Source organism: Rana temporaria, chromosome 3, assembly GCF_905171775.1.
Source record: "Rana temporaria chromosome 3, aRanTem1.1, whole genome shotgun sequence".
Taxonomy (NCBI): domain Eukaryota; kingdom Metazoa; phylum Chordata; class Amphibia; order Anura; family Ranidae; genus Rana; species Rana temporaria.
This window is the reverse complement of record NC_053491.1, coordinates 287720708-287739011: the sequence shown is the minus strand read 5'-3', so window position 1 is coordinate 287739011 and position 18304 is coordinate 287720708. Positions and strand designations below refer to the sequence as shown.

Genomic DNA, 18304 nt, shown 5'->3' with positions numbered 1-18304 from the left:
ATAATAGCATAGGTGTTTTTTGTAATAGCTAAATATTAGAGTACATTTATTTTACACTTCACTGGTCAGAGCCTGACAAGTGAAGATTGCATATTCAATATGCTTGGATGACTAACTACATTTCTAGTTATGGTAAAATGACCTTACTGTTGACTTCACTGCAGTGAATTTGACAGTTACAATATTTGCTATGTTAAAAATCTGTAGATTCCTTTTTAAATTTAGAAACAAATACTAATATAGATAAGTGCTGGTCTTCTTATTAATTTAAGAGAACAGTGTCAAAAGTAATACCGTAAATATATTTATTTTACTGTTAGAATTAGCCCTTTAACCTATTTGTAGGAAATGTAAGCAGCTCAGTCCAAGCATAAATAAAAGAGCTATCTATAGTACACGCAAAGACATTTGCAGAACCGCAATGTTTTTAATTTTTTTTTTTTACATTTTCATGTGAAAGACATCAGCATAATTATCATATCTTATCAGTGCTTATCAATATTTTAAAAACCTTTATTATTTGTATGTATAACAGTATGTAGACTTTGCTTTTTGATAATACTTTTCTGGCACACTGTTTTCTCTCTACATCTTAACCAAGGCATACCCCTTTTAATTTGTATTTTTACAGACAAAAAAATATGAACTGTATTAAAAAATAAACACGTGGTCCTTTATTGGTACAACAGTAAATAACATAAAATAATAAAAGTTTTAGACACACTGTTATTACATATGCACATAATTACAACACACGTAGATCAAACACATATTGCTGCATCTTTCGTGAGCAGACTGGGCTGTATTTTGTGACAGAAACACTTGGAGAAGGAAGGTCTGTATCTTCTTCATCAGGGATGTATAGATGCAGAGTCATTGTACTCCACAGTAATGAGTGCAGAAGTACATAAAAAAACGGTTTGCTGCCACTTGCTTCAGAACACAACCTGAAATGCCACCAATATGGAGGAACACCAGTGGGGAAATATAATATGCAGGCCAAAGGGTAATCACTGTGGGAAAAATAGTACAATGTTAGAGTGCGGTTACTGTAAATTGAAAGCTGTCCTTTAAGCCAGTGTGGATTCAGCCACATAAAGATCTTTCCCCAGTGTGGTGGCCATGGGTGGCTTGTCATAGCAAGTAAATTTCACTCTACATCTACCACTTAATTTCTTCAGGTCACATAAGGGTGCTCGGTAACTAAGATTTTTTTTGTTCATGGCAAGGATAAGGATTTTTTTTTTTTGGTATTGCTGACATGTGCCTTAATAGCTAGTGTGCGGATAATGGGCTAGATTCAGAAAGATGCGCGCATCTTTCTGCGGGCGTAACGTATCTCCGATACGTTATGCCGCTGTAAATTTGGGCGCAAGTTCTGTATTCAGAAAGAACTTGCGCCCTTAGTTACGGCAGCGCAACGTATGTGTGGCGGCGTAAGCCCGCCTAATTCAAATGGGGATGTTGGGGGCGTGTTTTATTAAAATTGTACTTGACCCCGCGTTTTTGACGTTTTTTTTTAACGGTGCATGCGCCGTTTGTAAAATATCCCAGTGTGCATTGCTCCAAATTACGCCGCAAGGACGTATTGGATTTGAAGTGAACGTAAATGACGTACAGCCGTATTCGCGAACGACTTACGCAAACGACGTAAACATTTCAAAACTCGGCGCGGGAACGACGGCCATACTTAACATTAGCTACGCCTCATGTAGCAGGGGTAACTATATGCCGAAAAAAGCCTAATGTAAGCTACGTAAAAAAATGCGCCGGCGGGACATACGTTTCTGAATTGGCGTATCTAGCTCATTTGCATATTCCTTGCATAACTATACGGAAGCGCCACCTAGCGGCCAGGGTGAATATGCAGCCTAAGATACGACGGTGTAAGACACTTACACCAGTCAGACCTTAGGGAAATATATGCGTAACTGATTCACTGAATCAGGCGCATAGATATGACCGCCCGCACTCAGAGATACGACGGTGTATCAGGAGATACGCCGTCGTATCTCCTATCTGAATCGGGGCCTGTGTGTCTGTATGTTTGTGTGAGTGTGGGAGGAGTGTCATTTTTGCTCCATTCACACTTTTGGTTAACCAAAAAAATGTAAAGAAAATTTCCATTTCCTTTAAGGTTCATATTTATTAACCTATTCCCCGCTGGCGTATAGTCATATGACGGCCGCAGGAACCCTTGGTCCCTCCGGGCGGCCATCATATGACATCCTGGGATTCCCTGCAGTGTGGAGAGTGCACGCACGACGCATCACTGGGGACCCAATGCGTGTGCCAGGGGGCTGCGATGTCCGGCGGGGACACGTGATTGCTCGTCACAGAGCAGGGACGTGGATCGCTGTGTGTAAACACAGCGATCCACGTCCTGTCAGCGAGAGGAGACCGATGGTGTGTCCCTTCTACATAGGGACATTGATCAGTCACCTCCCTCCACAGTTAAAATCACTTCTTGGGAACACATTTAACCCCTTGATCGCCCCTAGTGTTAACCCCTTCCCTGCCAGTCACATTTAAACAGTAATCAGTGCATATTTATAGCACTGTTCGCTGTATAAATGTGAATGGTCCCAAAATAGTGTCAAAAGTCTCCGATCTGTCCACCGCAATATTGCAGTCCTGACAGAAATCACAGATCGCCACCATTACTAGTAAAAATAATAATAATAAAAATGCCATAATTCTATCCCCTATTTTGTAGATGCTATAACTTTTGCGCAATCCAATCAATATACACTTATTGCGTTTTTTTTACCAAAAATATGTAGAAGAATACATATCGGCCTAAACTGTGGAAAACATTTTTTTTTTTTAAATGCGATATTTATTATAGCAAAAAGTAATAAATATTGTGTTTTTTTCAAAATTGACACTCTTTTTTTGTTTATTGCCCAAAAAATAAAAAGCGCAGAGGTGATCATATACCACCAAAAGAAATCTCTATTTGTGGGGGGGGAATGATCAAAATGTATTTGGGTACAACGTCGCATGACCGCACAATTCTCATTCAAAGGCTGACAGCGCTGAAATCTGAAAATTGGCCTGGGCAGGAAGGGGTCGAAAATGCCCAGCAGGGAAGTGGTTAAGCAATGACTGTTCAGTTCATCACTCATTTGCAGTTTATTCTCCACTCCACAAAGCAATGCTACAGTCAGTGGCTCTGGCCAGAATTTGACATTAATAGCTTGGATATATCATTGTTTGGTTCTTATGAAGGACCCACCGTTGTTTCCCATTATTGATTGGTTCTCACGAAGGACCCAAAATGCCCTTTTTCTACTTATGTCTGCGCTCTCACCCTCTGATATATCTTTAAATATTAATTTTTAGCACATTTTAAAGATCATAAGGGCATTAGAAAGTCTGCCTACTTTCGAGATACTTTGGAGATGTCCCTGACAGAATAGTTTTGACTCTGCCAAATTACCCATTATTTACAATGGCTTTGTCGAGACCAGGGGGACATTAGATTTTGCTAACGGATCAGGTAGGTTTAAAAGGGTTTGGAACCCTTTGATTAGATATCTCCAGTTACTGTGAGGGGTGGGGGGGAGGGGTCAGTAGTCTGGAGCATGGAGATCGATCACACATCTTTTTTTTCTTCCTCATTTTCTCTTCTTTAATTTCAAACTCTTACTTTGCCCCCTTTTTTGGGTTCCCACATTTGATAGTGGGCTCTAAAGTACATTAAGCCCAGCTTATACTTGATAACTAAGTTTTCTACTATGACCTTAAGCGAGAATCCCTCTACGGGGAATTTCACTGTTCTGTGTTTTTTTGGTTTTTTTTTGCAAGGATTTTCAGAATCATACCAGAATAGCCTTGACTTGTTATAAATGCTAATAATACTATTGTTAGGTACACAGTAAACAATTTCTAGGCACCTCAAGACCCATCACTTTGTTAATGGGACAGGGATGGACAGGTTCAGTAGCTTTGCTATAGTATAGTTATATTACCCCAGTTCTGCAGCTTCTTCAGGCCTTGCTTGAGGTGATGTATAGTCACCAATTTTCTTTGAAATGTGATTATAATCTTTGTGGGGAATCCCCATTACGCTCCCTTAGAACGGATGTAACAGAAGCAAGCTCTTTATGTTTTTGTGCTGTGGCTGCAGAGATGTCACCGTATATTGTCAAGGCTGTGTATGGTTCTGGGAATGCTGACATGTTTTTAGCGGACAGGAGTATGCGTTCTTTCACTTGGAAAAAATATGGAGATGGGTTAACAGAAAGTTTACAGAGATAAGAGGTCAGCTCTGCTGGGGAGATATTCTTGGAGACGCCCCTGATTTTAATATTGTTCCTCCGAGAGCGGTCTTCTAAGTCTGCTAATTTGGTAGTGACACGTTGTAATTCTTCCACTTGATGTTAATGAGAATCAACTAAATTATTATAGGTGGTGGAATAATTACTCAGTTAGTGTTTAAGAGTATCTGAGATAGCATGTGAGACATTGATTTGTTCATGTATTTCCTAAGGTCTCTTTGGAGAGAGAGGAGCATATGTTTGAGTGTATTTTCAGATACAGGGTTGAATCCAATGTGTTAGCCTGTTCCTCTTCAGAGTCTGGGTCAATGTCAGCAGTAGGGGCTTAGTAGTAAGTCAAGTGTTTTTTTTCTTATCGGCCTCTGGTGCCGGTGTCCCTCGGAGCAGAAAAGTCCATGTTCTCTGCAGCTGCTGCTGTGTGAGAGGCGCGCTGCAAGGATGTCGGTGCTGCTCTGTGTAAAGAGCTGGCACCATCTTGTTTGTCCCCAAGCAGCGGGCTGGGGACGAAGTCTGTCAGCTTGCGGGGCTCTGCCGGCTGATTCTTCTTCCATGGTATCCAAGAGCTGTGCTGTCAGAAGGCATGTGGGTGCAGAGGCTATAGTGTGCAGATTGTCTGTTTGTTTCCCCATACTGATAGAGAGGGAGATCTAAGCAACCATTTCCATGAGCAACCAAGCTCTGCCCCCCGATCCCACATGTTAGCGACATAATCTGTTTGTGGTGTGCAACGTCCTCAGAAGAGAAAGAAAAATAGACTATCACATCCAATTGGGGCAATATATATACCAAAGGCACCACCCCGGGTCCCTCCCAACATCACGCTGGCAGGGCTAATGAGGTTAGGCGTCATCACCTAAGCGGCAACGCCACCCAGTGATTGGTGCCAAAGAGCCTCCCTCATGGAAAAGCCGCTGATGTTATAAAGGTGCGCCAGCACAATGGTGCCAAATTTGATGGGCGTGAGGCGTGGTGCCAATGTGCATCATGTGGGTGCCCACCCAATCGCTCACATGCCAGAGAAGTGGAGGAGAAAAGAGGAGGGGCCCCCGGGTGCGCTTCACAGCTCCTGGGTACCGAGACAACTGCATTTTCTTTTTTGAGTTAACCATCAAACTACATTGGTATCTATATGTTTTTTGCAGATACCCACCGTGCATCCGCTCCTGAAAAAGTGGAGTGAATTCCATGAAGAGCATGCGTCAAGCTTTTTTAGATGCATTATAATCATGCGTTTACAGCTTAGATTATTATGAACTTTCTGCAAACATTAATTTAATATATATTTTATGATATGGATTACAAGCCAGCCCACAACAATTATATGTTATACTGCAATGTGTTTTTCATGACATCTGTGTGTATATATATATAAATTATAATGATAATATGCCATTGTGATATCTGTATGTATATGAAAGAATAAATGTGCCATCATGCATTTGACCACTTTACCATCTATGCGTCACATGCAATATTTAAAGCCCCAAGCCGTTTCCTTTTTTTTATTTCTGATTCAGGGATGGGAGCGTATGGCTATAAAATGTAATGGGCCTCATTTAAAGTAAAAAAAATAACTTTATACGCTATTTGGTCAATGACATTATTTATTATTATTATTATACAGGATTTATATAGCACCAACAGTTTGCATAGCGCTTTACAACATTACAGACAGTACAATTACTATAGAATTTGATACAGGAGGAATCAGAGGGAACTGCTTCTTAGAGCTTACAGTCTAGGAGGGAGGGTCAAGTGATACGTAGGGTAATAACTGTGGGGGATGAGCTGATGAAGAAAATAAAAGTGAAGTCGTTGGGTGTAGGCAGGGTAGGCTTCCCTGAAGAGACAAGTTTTTAGGGATCGCCTAAAAGTACATAGATTTGCAGATAGTCTGACAGATTGTGGCAGGGTATTCCAAAGGATGGGAGAGGCTCGGGAGAAGTCCTGGAGGCAAATATGGGAGGAGGCGATGAGTGAGCTAGAGAGCAGGAGGTCTTGGGAGGAACGAAGAGGACGATTAGGTTGGTATTTTGAGACTAGGCTAGAGATGTAGCTAGGGGCAGAGTTGTGGATAGTTTTGTAACTTATTGTTAGTATTTTGAATTTAATTTGTTGGACGAGTGGCAGCCAATGGAGTTATTTGCAGAGAGGGGTAGCAGACGCTGAGCGGTTTGTAAGGTGGATGAATTTGATAGTGTCACGAATGTCACATCTACCTCAATGCAGGTGGTCAAACACTATTGCTAGCTACTGTTTGCTTCCCCTATAGCAGCCCCCTTTCCCTTAAGACAAGCACCAGTACTTGGTTGCCCCAGGACTTATACACAATGCTATAGGGCCTGGCCACTACACCAGGACAGACGCAAACAGAGCAAACAACAGACTACTTGTAGTTTAGCAGACAGATAGCAGGGTTCTAAGACAGTCCAGGTAATATGGCAGGCTGAGTTCGGGGAATTGTCCAATATCTGATCCAATGACAGTCTAGGTGAAAGGCAGGCTGAGTACAGGGAATAGTCCAATATCCGATCCAGGTCATACACAGGGAAATCCAACAGCAAAGCAAGGCAGACAAATGGGAGGCTTGATCTGCAGGTAACTGTCTCTATCACAAGCAAGGGATAAAGTGTTCGGTTTGCTTATATCAGGTGAATGATCAGATCAATCATCTTGCAGGTGAACATAGACAGGGGAAAAGCAACAGCAAACACCCGGGTGCTGGAATGAGGAACAGGGGCACTAAGTGATCATGACATTACCCCCTTCTAAAGGAGGGGCCCCCGGACTCTCAAAGACCAGTTGGACATCCTATACAGAACCATCAGACTGGGCAGATGTCCGTGGATCCATGAGGTCAGACTGATTAGCAGGGGACGTGTCAAAGGGGTCAAGCATGACAGCTGAAACACTGGCGGAAAACAGAGAGCCTTGAAAAAAGGATTGAAAGCCCCACCTGGCTGAATGAGGCAGTTTATCCAAAGGGTGGATTGAACCTCTTAGACCGGTTAGAAAAATAGGGTGAGGCCATTTTACAGAAAGCCCTGAATTAAAAAAAAGCAGGATGCTCAATAGGCATGGGCCAGACCAGCACAATTGATGCAGTGGCCGACCGAGCTGCATCGCCAAGCGCAGCGACTGTCTGAATAGCATCACCAGAAAGTCCTGAATAAGAAATTAACAGGAAGTTCAATGGGCATGGGCTGGACTGGCATAACTGATGCAGTGGCTGACTGGGCCGCATTACCAGGTGTAGTGACTCTCTTAATCGCATCACCAGGTGTAGCGTCCATCAGAATCGCATCACTAGGTGTAGCGTCTGTCTGAATTGCATCACCAGGTGTAGCAACGGTGGAACTTTCAGACAAGTTAGCCTGGCTTTGCGTCCTAGGGAGTTCTGCGACAGTTCTGCAACAGACAAAGGTAGGGGGGGCTTGACTTCTGAGAATTTAGAGGAAGTTTCCAAACAGGGCTCAAGGCTATGAGACAACGAATAAGCTTGGTTTCTAGGAGAGGGTTTAGGCTGTAGCCATTGGCTGGAAAGGTGGCCTGTAGAGAATTCAATGGACTTGTCAGCGTATTTTGTTATAACAGAGTCATATAACTGCACATGGTTATGTAAATTGTAGCCACATTTGGAAACATCGTCATGATCAGGATCTGAATAGGAATGTAATAAAGGCACATGACTAGTACTGGCCACACAAGAGTTATTAAGAGCATTAATGTACGTTGTCTTAGGGCAGCCCATGCATCGTGAGTCGGCTGACAACAACCACAATGAACAAAAAAATGCATAGAATCCAGTATGTGCATTGTGATGTGCAGTGGTGTGCTTTGCATTGTGCATTACTTTACAGTGTATTGGGGTGCTTTTTGCAATGGATGGCACTGCAATGCCCTGCACATAGAGTAGGTGCAGTACCATGCATTGAGTGAAAGCTAACTTTAATGCACATTGCCACAGCACACAAATGTAAATGGGTCTTAGATGCAAAATATATGATTTATGGAGGAGTTTTATACACAAATGGCAAGAAGTGAAGTGAAGTGGTATTTATCTATAACAGTCAACCTTTTTTATACCAATCTATGGCTATTCAAGTTGTGTTGTAAGTCCTTTAAAGCATTTGGGCTATCATTCATTGCTGTAATACTCTTAATAAACTATTATTTCAAATATTATCGACAATGGTCATTCTTAATTGGGTTGTTTATATGTGTTTTTTGTTTCTCTCTTAGATGGTTATACAACTGATGACATTGAGTTTTATTGGAGGGGGGGCAACCATGCTGTCACAGGAGTTGATAGAATCGAACTGCCACAATTTTCCATTGTAGACTACAAGCTCCTATCAAAAAATGTTGTATTTTCCACTGGTAAGTACATATAATGTATATGAAATGGTCATTATATGTCTTTTTAAAATGTTTTCTGCATGCTTCTCTTTTAATCTATGTACAGTATACATAGTCATGTCCTGTAAACATAAGGGGCGCGATTCAGATACATTTTCGTATCTTTGAGCGGGCGTAACGCATCTCCTATGCGCTACGCCAACATAACATTGAGAGGCAAGTACTGTATTCAGAAAGCACTTGCTCCCAAAGTTACATTGGTGTATCGTAAATGGGCCAGCGTAAGCCCGCCTAATTCAAAATAGCAAGGCAGTGGGCGTGTCGTATTGTAATGAGCTGTGACCCCATGTAAATGAGTGGCCGATCGAACGGCGCATGCACACGCGTGAACGTAACATACGCACAGCCCCATTCACGTACGACTTACGTAAACAACATAAAATACGTCGCTGTTCCAACGTTTCCAACGTCCATACCTTAACATAATTTACCCCTGCTTTATTAGGGGTAAAGTTACGCCGGACCGACGCCTTACGTAAACGGCGTAGCTAAATCCGACGGGCGCAAGTACATTTCTGAGTCGGCGTATCTAGGTCATTTGCATATTCGACGCGTAAATCAACGGAAGCGGCCCTAGCGGCCAGCGTAAATATGCACCCAAGATATGACGGCGTAAGAGACTTACGTCGGTCTTTTCTTGGCCAAATTCAGGCGTAACTGCCTATATGAATGAGCGCATAGATACGACGGCGCTCATTTAGACTTACGACGGCATATCTGGAGATACGCCGTCGTAAGTCCTTTCTGAATCCGGCCTATATGTTAAACAAAATGATATTGACTGTTACTTAGGAGTGTATTTATAAAAAAAATGCATAGTAGTTTACCCAGTGTAAGTGTGTGTAGATTTGTTCTGTGCGAACAAAAAAATAATTATGTTATTAGGCTATTTCCTGTGTTGGTTGAAAGTTTTTCATTGATTTAAAACAGTACACAACACATTTTTCCCACTAGAGGGTGTGAGTATAATAGATATGGGTAATTATCTAGGGTTCATTTGGTTATCTCAAGCTAATCGTACTAACAGAATCCAAAGGATAGGTTCGCAGAATCTAATTTGACCACTATTCCTTGCATATAAGCCAGTCATAAAAACAGAGTCATATTTACAACGACTTATGCCGCTGTGCCACTATGACCGAAAGATCTGAAGTCTAACAAATGAAATGGGTGGGCTAGGGAAACCAAGTTCAAGGAGGAAAGTGCTAGCCAATGCTGGCTGTCCTCCAGCCATGACATGAGGAAGGCTCTACCTGAATTGCTTACATTTCCAAATTATACTATGGGCAGGTTACAGTGAGCAGTGAAATCAGTAAGTAAGTAATTTCAGTACAGAAGGGGAGCTTGTACAACACTGCAACATTAAAGGTAAAGCTGATGTTTAATTCTAAAATCATATGTGAAGCCATAGTCATTACATTGTAAGGAAGGTGTTGATTAAGGATACCCTTGAGTACTCTCTTATGTATTTACAGTAGTCATGTGACTGCTGTTCATCTACCTTCTGTGTATTAACCACTTGCTTACTAGGCACTTAAACCCCCCTCTTGCCCAGACCAATTGTCAGCTTTCAGCACTGTCACAGTTTGAATGACAATTGCGAGGTCATTCTACACGGTTCCAAAATTGTAAGTTTTATCATTTTTTTCACACAAATAGAGCTTCCTTTTGGTGGTATTTAATCACTACTGGGGTTTTTAGTTTTTGCTAAACAAACAAAAAAAGTTGAAAAATGTGAAAAAAAAAATCATAGGGCCAGATTCACGTAGGGCAGCGGCGGCTTAACGTATCGTAGATATGTTACACCGCCGCAATTTTTCATCGCAAGTGCCTGATTCACCAAGCACTTGCGATGAAAACTACGCCGGCGGCCTCCGGCGCAAGGCGGGTCAATTTAAATGGGCGTGTGCCATTTAAATTAGGCGCGCTCCCGCGCCGGACCTACTGTGCATGCTCCGTTTCTTAACTCCTGCCGTGCTTTGCGCGCCGTAACGTCATTTTATTGAACGGCGACGCGCGTAGCGTAATTCGGTATACCCGGACGGCTTACGCAAACGACGTTATTTTTTACATTTCGACGCGGGAACGACGGACGGCCATACTTTACACAGCAATACGATTGATGTGTAAAGTTAAGGCACCAAAAAAAACGACGAACTTTGCGACGGGAAACTAGACTAGCGGCGACGTAGCGAACGCGAAAAACCGTCGGGGATCGCCGTAACTCCTAATTTGCATACCCGACGCTGGTTTATGACGCAAACTCCCCCCAGCGGCGGCCGCGGTATTGCATCTTAAGATCCAACAGTGTAAAACAATTACACCTGTCGGATCTTATGGCTATCTATGTGTAACTGATTCTATGAATCAGTCACATAGATAGAAACAGAGATACAACGGCATATCAGGAGATACGCCGTCGTATCATTTGTGAATCTGGCCCATAGTTTGTTATAAAATTTTGCAAACAGGTATTTTTTCTCCTTCGTTGATGTGCGCTGATGAGGCTGCACTCATGGGCACAAATGGGCTGCACTGATGGGCACTGGTGGTCACTGATAGGCTACACTGATGGGTTGCATTAATGGGCACTGATAGGCTGCACTGATGGGCTGCACTGATAGGCACAGATAAGGTGGCACTGATGGGCACTGATAAGGTGGCACTGATGGACCCTGGTAGATGGCATTGATGGGTGGCACTGATGGGCACAGGATGGGTGGCACCGATAGGTAGCACTGATAGATGGCACTGATGGGCACTGATGGGCACGGATGGGTGCTGATAGGCAGCACAGGTGATGAGGCACTGATGGGTGGCATTGATAGTTGGCACTGTGGGCACTGATAGGTTGCACTGTGCACTGGTATGTGGCACTGTTTGGAACTGGTAGGTGGCACTGGCAGGTGGCATAGGTGGGTACAGATGATCCCACGATTGGGACCAATGTCCTTCTGACAGCCGCCGGTGATTGGCTTTTTTTACATCACATTATTAACTGACTGACAGCAGATCACATGGTAAAGGGTTGGGATCGACCCCTTACTCCGATCTGTGATCAGCGGAGTCTCATAGACTCGCTTATCAGAGAGCGTGCCGCGCACACCCTGTGGGGGCGCGTAGGCACAGGAGGATGTCATATGACGGTGTCCCAGAAAAGTAGGTCTGCGCTGTAGCTGTCATTAGGCTATAGCATAGACGGGAAACAGTTAAGGATTATGAGCACAGTGAAAATGGAGAGACTGAGGGGTTGATTTTCTAAACCTGGAGAGTGCTAAATCTGGTGCAGCTCTGCATAGAAACCAGGATTGGCTGTCACGCAGAGCTGTACCAGGTTTTGCACTCTACAGTTTTAGTAAATCAATTGCTGACAGTGAGCCTTCCCCCCCAGAGCTCCTAATGGCTAACTTAGACAGTGAGCACTAGTATAATATGACAGGAATAGTAAAACAGTATTAGTAAGTATATGCAATCTTAGGGGGAAAAAAAGGTTTGTTTGTTTTTACTTGATATTCTACTCATCATTGTACTTCACCTTGCTGACATGCTCTGTTTTTGTTACTTTCAATAGATTTTTATTTTTACAAATATAGAATACAATTACAGTATGACCAAAGGCCGTGTCTACAACATCAAAACATTCAACAAATAAGGCAAAATGTCAGCAACAAGGCCTCAACCGACTTCATATTGCCCGATTGTAGGCTGATTAAAGGAAATATACGAGCTTGCTAACAGGGGAAGGGGAGGAAAAAAAATGAATATAGTGGTCACTCGCTCAGGGGAGTCCTACCTGTCCCGGGCACCCCTAATGGGATCATTCTGTGCCCCGGCCAGCCCCCCCCAATCCACCCCCTCCAATAAAAGCATACGTAAGAAAATTAGTGGGTTTGAATTTGACTTCAGTGCACTTCTAGCTTGTACTTACGAATTCAATTAGGCCTATAGTGTTGCCAAATAGTTTTTATAAAAAAACGAATATAAAACATTACCCTTAAGTCAAACAACTATCTTAAAAGGATAAGAGGTAGGAAAGAGAAAGAGAAGTGGGGGGAAGAGAAAAAGAAAGGGAAGGGAGCATGTGCCTAACTAGAGCTGGAGGATGCAGGTTGCCCAGGGTGTACCCCAGTATCTAGAGATAAACCACAGTGGGATGCCCATGGTTCCCATACAGCTTCAAATTTTTGTTTTGTGTTAGATAGGATGTTGGCCAGCTTTTCCTGCATCATGATCCACAAAATCTTGCGGTTTACCGCTTTAATGGAAACCCTGGGTTGTTTCCAAGCCCTAGTGATGGTAATTTTAGCCCCGAGGAGCATAAATCGGATCAGCTTCTGATTGGGCTTGGATATACCCGGAATCCGAGCGTTTAGGAGAGCAACAGATGCTGACCTGGGGACCGAGCATTCAGTGACTGTGTAGATGAGGTTAAAAATCTTCTTCCAGACTGGTCTAATTCGGGGGCATTCCCACCAGACATGCACCATCGAACCCAGGAGTTGGCATCCTCTAAAACAACTGGGATCTGATGATGAGTAGATGGCTGCAAGTCTGGCGGGAGTCATATACCACCTCATGAGAACTTTTAAGTTTGCTTCCATCAAGGAAGTATTTAAGATACCCTGAAATGAATCAAAGCAAGCCGCTTGCCAGGTCTCCAGGTCCCATTCAAGTTGGAGGTCGGCCTCCCATGCCATCATGTAGGAAGACTTCTCGGTCGGGCGAGTGAGGGAAGAGTAGATGACAGATATCCCTCCCCTTTGTCTCATGGCCTGCCCGCACCAGAGCTCGTAGTCTGTGAATTTGGGAGGTAGAGGTCTCTCCGTCCATAGAGTTTGTAGGAATTGTGATATCTGTCTGAATCTGAATTTTTCAGTGTCAGGGAGATCCAACTTGGTTAAACAGTGGTCTAGGGTAAGAGGGCCAACCACCAACTGAAGGCCTTATTGTCCATTCCAGGTGGAAAATGTGGGTTTTGAAATATATTGGCTAGAGGTTGCGCTTTCGAAACCAGGGCTGGAAGGTGACGGATTCTATCCCAAAGGGCGTAAGATTGAGAGAGGGAGGGGGACAAAATGGGTGGTCTTCTCTTTTGGGGGCACCAAAGTAAGTAGTCTAGGGAAAGATGGGGGACAGCCTGTTTCTCTATGTGGACCCAGTCCGGTTTATCAAGTTTGGAGTAAACTACTGATAGTTGAGCCAGCCTGGCGGCTAAGAAGTACTTATATAGATGCGGTAATCCCAGCCCCCCTCTTTTCCTATGGTTATATAGGGTATTTTGGGGGATTCTGTAACCTGACTTGCCCCAGATGAATTTGAGTATTTTGCTTTGTAAAGACTGCAACTGGTCTTTTCTGATGGGGATGGGAAGGGAGCGAAATAGATATAAGATTCTAGGAAGCAAGGTCATCTTTATAGAGTTAATTCTACCTAGCCAGGAAAGTTCATATTTGGCCCAGTTATTCATGTCTGCTGTAAGTTTTCGGTATAGGGGAGGATAATTGTTTGTGTATAGGGATTCTGTACGCGCTGTTAAGGAAATCCCTAGATATTTGATGGATGAGGGACACCATTCAAATTTGAATGACTGTTGGAGGAGGGATACTGTGGAAGGTGGGAGGGACACATTCAAGGCTTGTGATTTGGCATAATTAACCTGAAGCCCAGAGATTTTAGAGAATTCTGAAATGACCCTGTAGAGGTTTGGTAAGGAAGTAATGGGAGTGGTTAGTAATAACAGTAAATCATCGGCAAAGAGCCCACATTTATGATTTTGATCTCCGCATGATACACCCAGAATGTCAGGGTTCTGTCGGATAGCTATTGCCAGGGTTTCAATTGCCATTGCAAAAATGATTGAGGAGAGAGGGCATCCCTGTCTGGTACCCCTAGCTAACATGCTCTGTTTTTGAAACTCTGAATGAAGTAACTGTAACTAAATTAACTAAATGGATTTTAGAGCAGATCACTGCTGCCTTTTTTCTAACTAACTTCCTGCATTTACCCATCTTAATCTATGAATGTGTTCATTGTCAGCAGCAAAGCTTGAAGCCAGAGTTTTAACAGGTGTTGAAAGACATATAAACTGTGATAAATCTGCGCCCTAATCAAGCAGTAAAGCATACATCCACATTATAATAATAACCTTATTAATTTCTGAGGATTAAACTATATGAGAACAACCCATGTTGCATGCACCACCTGCATACATATCTCAGGTTTGCAGAGAGTGTTAACATTACATGGACCAAGTTCTCTAATCTGAAGTTTGTCCTGTTGCAGTGTTGAAAGGCAAAAAATAAAGAAAGCACATGAAAACCACCTATATATTCACACTTGAAGTACATACATCCTTAGATCTATGTATGTGTTTCATGTGGGTGTATGTCTTTGTTCTGCTGCCTGGTTTACAGATCACTGTTGACATTAACCAACCTCTGTCATTGGCTAAGGTATGCTTACTGTTCTAATATTTTTCAAAGTCATATCAATCATGAATTCTTTTTTTTACAGGTTCCTATCCAAGATTATCTCTTAGCTTTAAGCTGAAAAGGAACATTGGCTATTTCATCTTGCAGACATACATGCCCTCTATTTTGATCACTATTCTGTCATGGGTTTCTTTCTGGATTAACTATGATGCATCAGCTGCCCGGGTTGCCTTAGGTAAGCATCTCCCAATGCTTGTTGGCTTAATGGAAATAATTGTCAGTGTAAACTCATTATTATTAAAGTTTGTATGTGGAATAAACACCAACACTCATTTAAGTCTCTATACAATGAATGTAACCTTATTACGCTACATAAATATAGTACTATTTTTTGTTTATGCTTTCCCTTTCCACCCATTTTAAATGCTTCCTCAAATAAGCTAGCAAATAAGCTAGTTGATCTTTAGTCATCATATTAAAAAAACTATTTTTTTTATGTAGTCATCCCAGAGGCGATTCAGTTTGCATGTGCCGCGCTATATAAGTTTTTCATTCATTCATTCATTCATTCATTTAAGGCAGTGGTCATCAACCCTGTCCTCAGGGCCCACTAACAGGCCAGGTTTTATGTATTACCTTGTGGGGATGCAGACTAGAATACTGCAGTCACTCAAAAGCATATGCTATCACCTCTGATGTATTTCAGTTATCTTGCAAACCTGGCCTGTTAGTGGGCCCTGAGGATAGGGTTGATGACCACTGCTTTAAGGAATTCACCAAGGTCTATCTAGGTACAAGGGGTCCAGATCCACCAGCAGGACCCACAGTCACCTGGCCACAATTTGCTATACCAAACTAATTGCTTGCCATTTTTTCATCTCCCTGAAAAAACTCATAGGCTGTGTTTTGACCTATATATGCCCATCTCTGCATCATGCATCATACGGATAAGGTGAATTACTGTATTTTAGAATGCTTCTTTACTTTTAGGTTTTAAATAATGATGATAACAATTTTATATACTGGCATTCATAAACCGTTTCACATAATATAGTACAGTCTCATGCTGCTATCTGCTTACTTCCTCAGCTACACAAGAGGGGGTGCTGCATTGTGATATACTCCATCTCCAGAAATATGGTGAAAATGTTTAGTCCAGAAAAAACTCACATATTCACATATGAGGTTTCTTTATTCCCATGCCTACTCAAGGTTTGCATCAGGGTAATGTCTCATTCCCCACAAATAGAAGCCCATCCATCACCTTGTAAAAGCTGCAAGCTGCACATGCTGTTGTCTCTTCTCTATACCATGCACAACTGTACCCACATGGCATGGTTCTAACATGATAATGACTCAAAACACACCTCCAAGATGACCACCGCCTTGCTAAAGAAGCTGAGGGTAAAAGTGATGGACTGGCCAAGCATGTCTCCAGACCTAAACCCTATTGAGCATCTGTGGGGCATCCTCAAATGGAAGATGGAGGAGCGCAAGGTCTCCAACCAGCACCGGTATGTTGTCTTGGAGGAGTGGAAGAGGACTCCAGTGGCAACCTGTAAAGTTCTGGTGAACTCCATGCCCAAGAGAGCTTACTCAAGATGGCCACTGTCAGGTGACACATCAACACATCAGTCCTTCACAGGGATTTCCTAGTGCACAGAGTAGAGAAGCAGTTGTGTGACTGTTCTGTTCTCCATACAGTAACACCCTGTTTTAAGAGGCAGTAGGGGTCAACCAGGGGGATACATCTCACCCATAGGGATGAGCTTCGTATTCGAGTCGAACTCATGTTCGAGTCGAACATCGTATGTTCGATCATTCGTCGAATTATGAACATTTTGGGCTGTTTGCGCCAAATTCGAGTTGCGTTTCACGGCCCATAATTCACTGCGGCACCGCAGTGCATTGCTGGCTGATGATTGGCCAAGCATGCACTATGACCCGCATGCTTGGCCAATCACAGCTTGCAAAAAACGAAGAGCCATAATTGGCCAAAGCCAGGGTGGCTTTGGCCAATTATGGCTCAGGGGGTTTAGTACACGCCCCACACTATAAAAGGCCGTCTGCAGGTTGGCCTTGTGTAGTGTGTTGCGGTGGTTAAAAGAGAAGACAGAGAGAGAGAGAGTGTAATTTTTAGTAGGTAGATAGAGCAGGCAGGCTAGTCAGTTAAAGTTACAGTGTGTAGAGGATATATATGCATCCCAGGTGTTGTATATATATTTATACACTGTATAGTTTAGCTAGATCTACACTTAGTAATTTACTGGCAGGCAGGTGATTGTGCTAGCTGCAGTATTCTCACGTGGTGTACTGCCTGTGTCCTCTGCAGTGTGCACCTAAAGGTACGTGGTGTGTACTGCCTGTGTCCTCTGCAGTGTGCACCTAAAGCTACATGGTGTGTACTGCCTGTGTCCTCTGCAGTGTGCACCTAAAGCTACGTGGTGTGTGTACTGCATGTGTCCTCTGCAGTGTGCACCTAAAGCTACATGGTGTGTACTGCCCATGTCCTCTGCAGTGTGCACCTAAAGCTACGTGGTGTGTACTGCCTGTGTCCTCTGCAGTTTGCACCTAAAGCTACGTGGTGTGTACTGCCTGTGTCCTCTGCAATGTGCACCTAAAGCTATGTGGTGTGTGTACTGCCCGTGTCCTCTGCAGTGTGCACCTGAAGCTACGTGGTGTGTGTACTGCCCGTGTCCTCTGCGGTGTGCACCTAAAGCTACGTGGTGTGTGTACTGTCTGTGTCTGTGCTATTTTTCTCAATGATTTTCATCCATATTGCAGGGACCAGACATTACATTAAAGCCGCAAGCAGTTTTAAATTACTTTTTTCTTATAGTGATCTCATTTTGTGCAGGGACAGTTCTAAACACGTGCCACTTCACAGGCATACTATAGACACCCAGCAGGTACGATATGTAAAGTCATTTTTCATTGTTTTTTTTTCACTTTAAGCATCATTAAAATCACTGCTCCAGAAAAAACAATCGTTTTAAAAAAAAAAAATTCCATTGATACATGTTCCCTGGGGCAAGACCCGGGTTCTCAAAGACGTTTTATGACAATAACTTGCATATTAGGCTTTAAAATTAGCACTTTTGTATTCGAATGTTCGAGTCCCATAGACGTCAACGGGGTTCTAAATGTTCGCGCAAACGGTGCGAACCAAAC

General features: G+C 42.9%; 1 protein-coding gene across 1 annotated transcript in view; it reads left to right on the top strand.

Moving 5' to 3' along the window:
- The window catches only part of GABRB2 (gamma-aminobutyric acid type A receptor subunit beta2), a 752195-nt gene that overhangs the window by 716865 nt on the left and 17026 nt on the right, over window positions 1-18304 (top strand). Inside the window, exons 6-7 of the mRNA XM_040344725.1 lie at window positions 8526-8663; window positions 15216-15368. Of these exons, the coding sequence (XP_040200659.1) occupies window positions 8526-8663; window positions 15216-15368 (291 nt within the window). The remainder of the gene's footprint in view (window positions 1-8525; window positions 8664-15215; window positions 15369-18304) is intronic.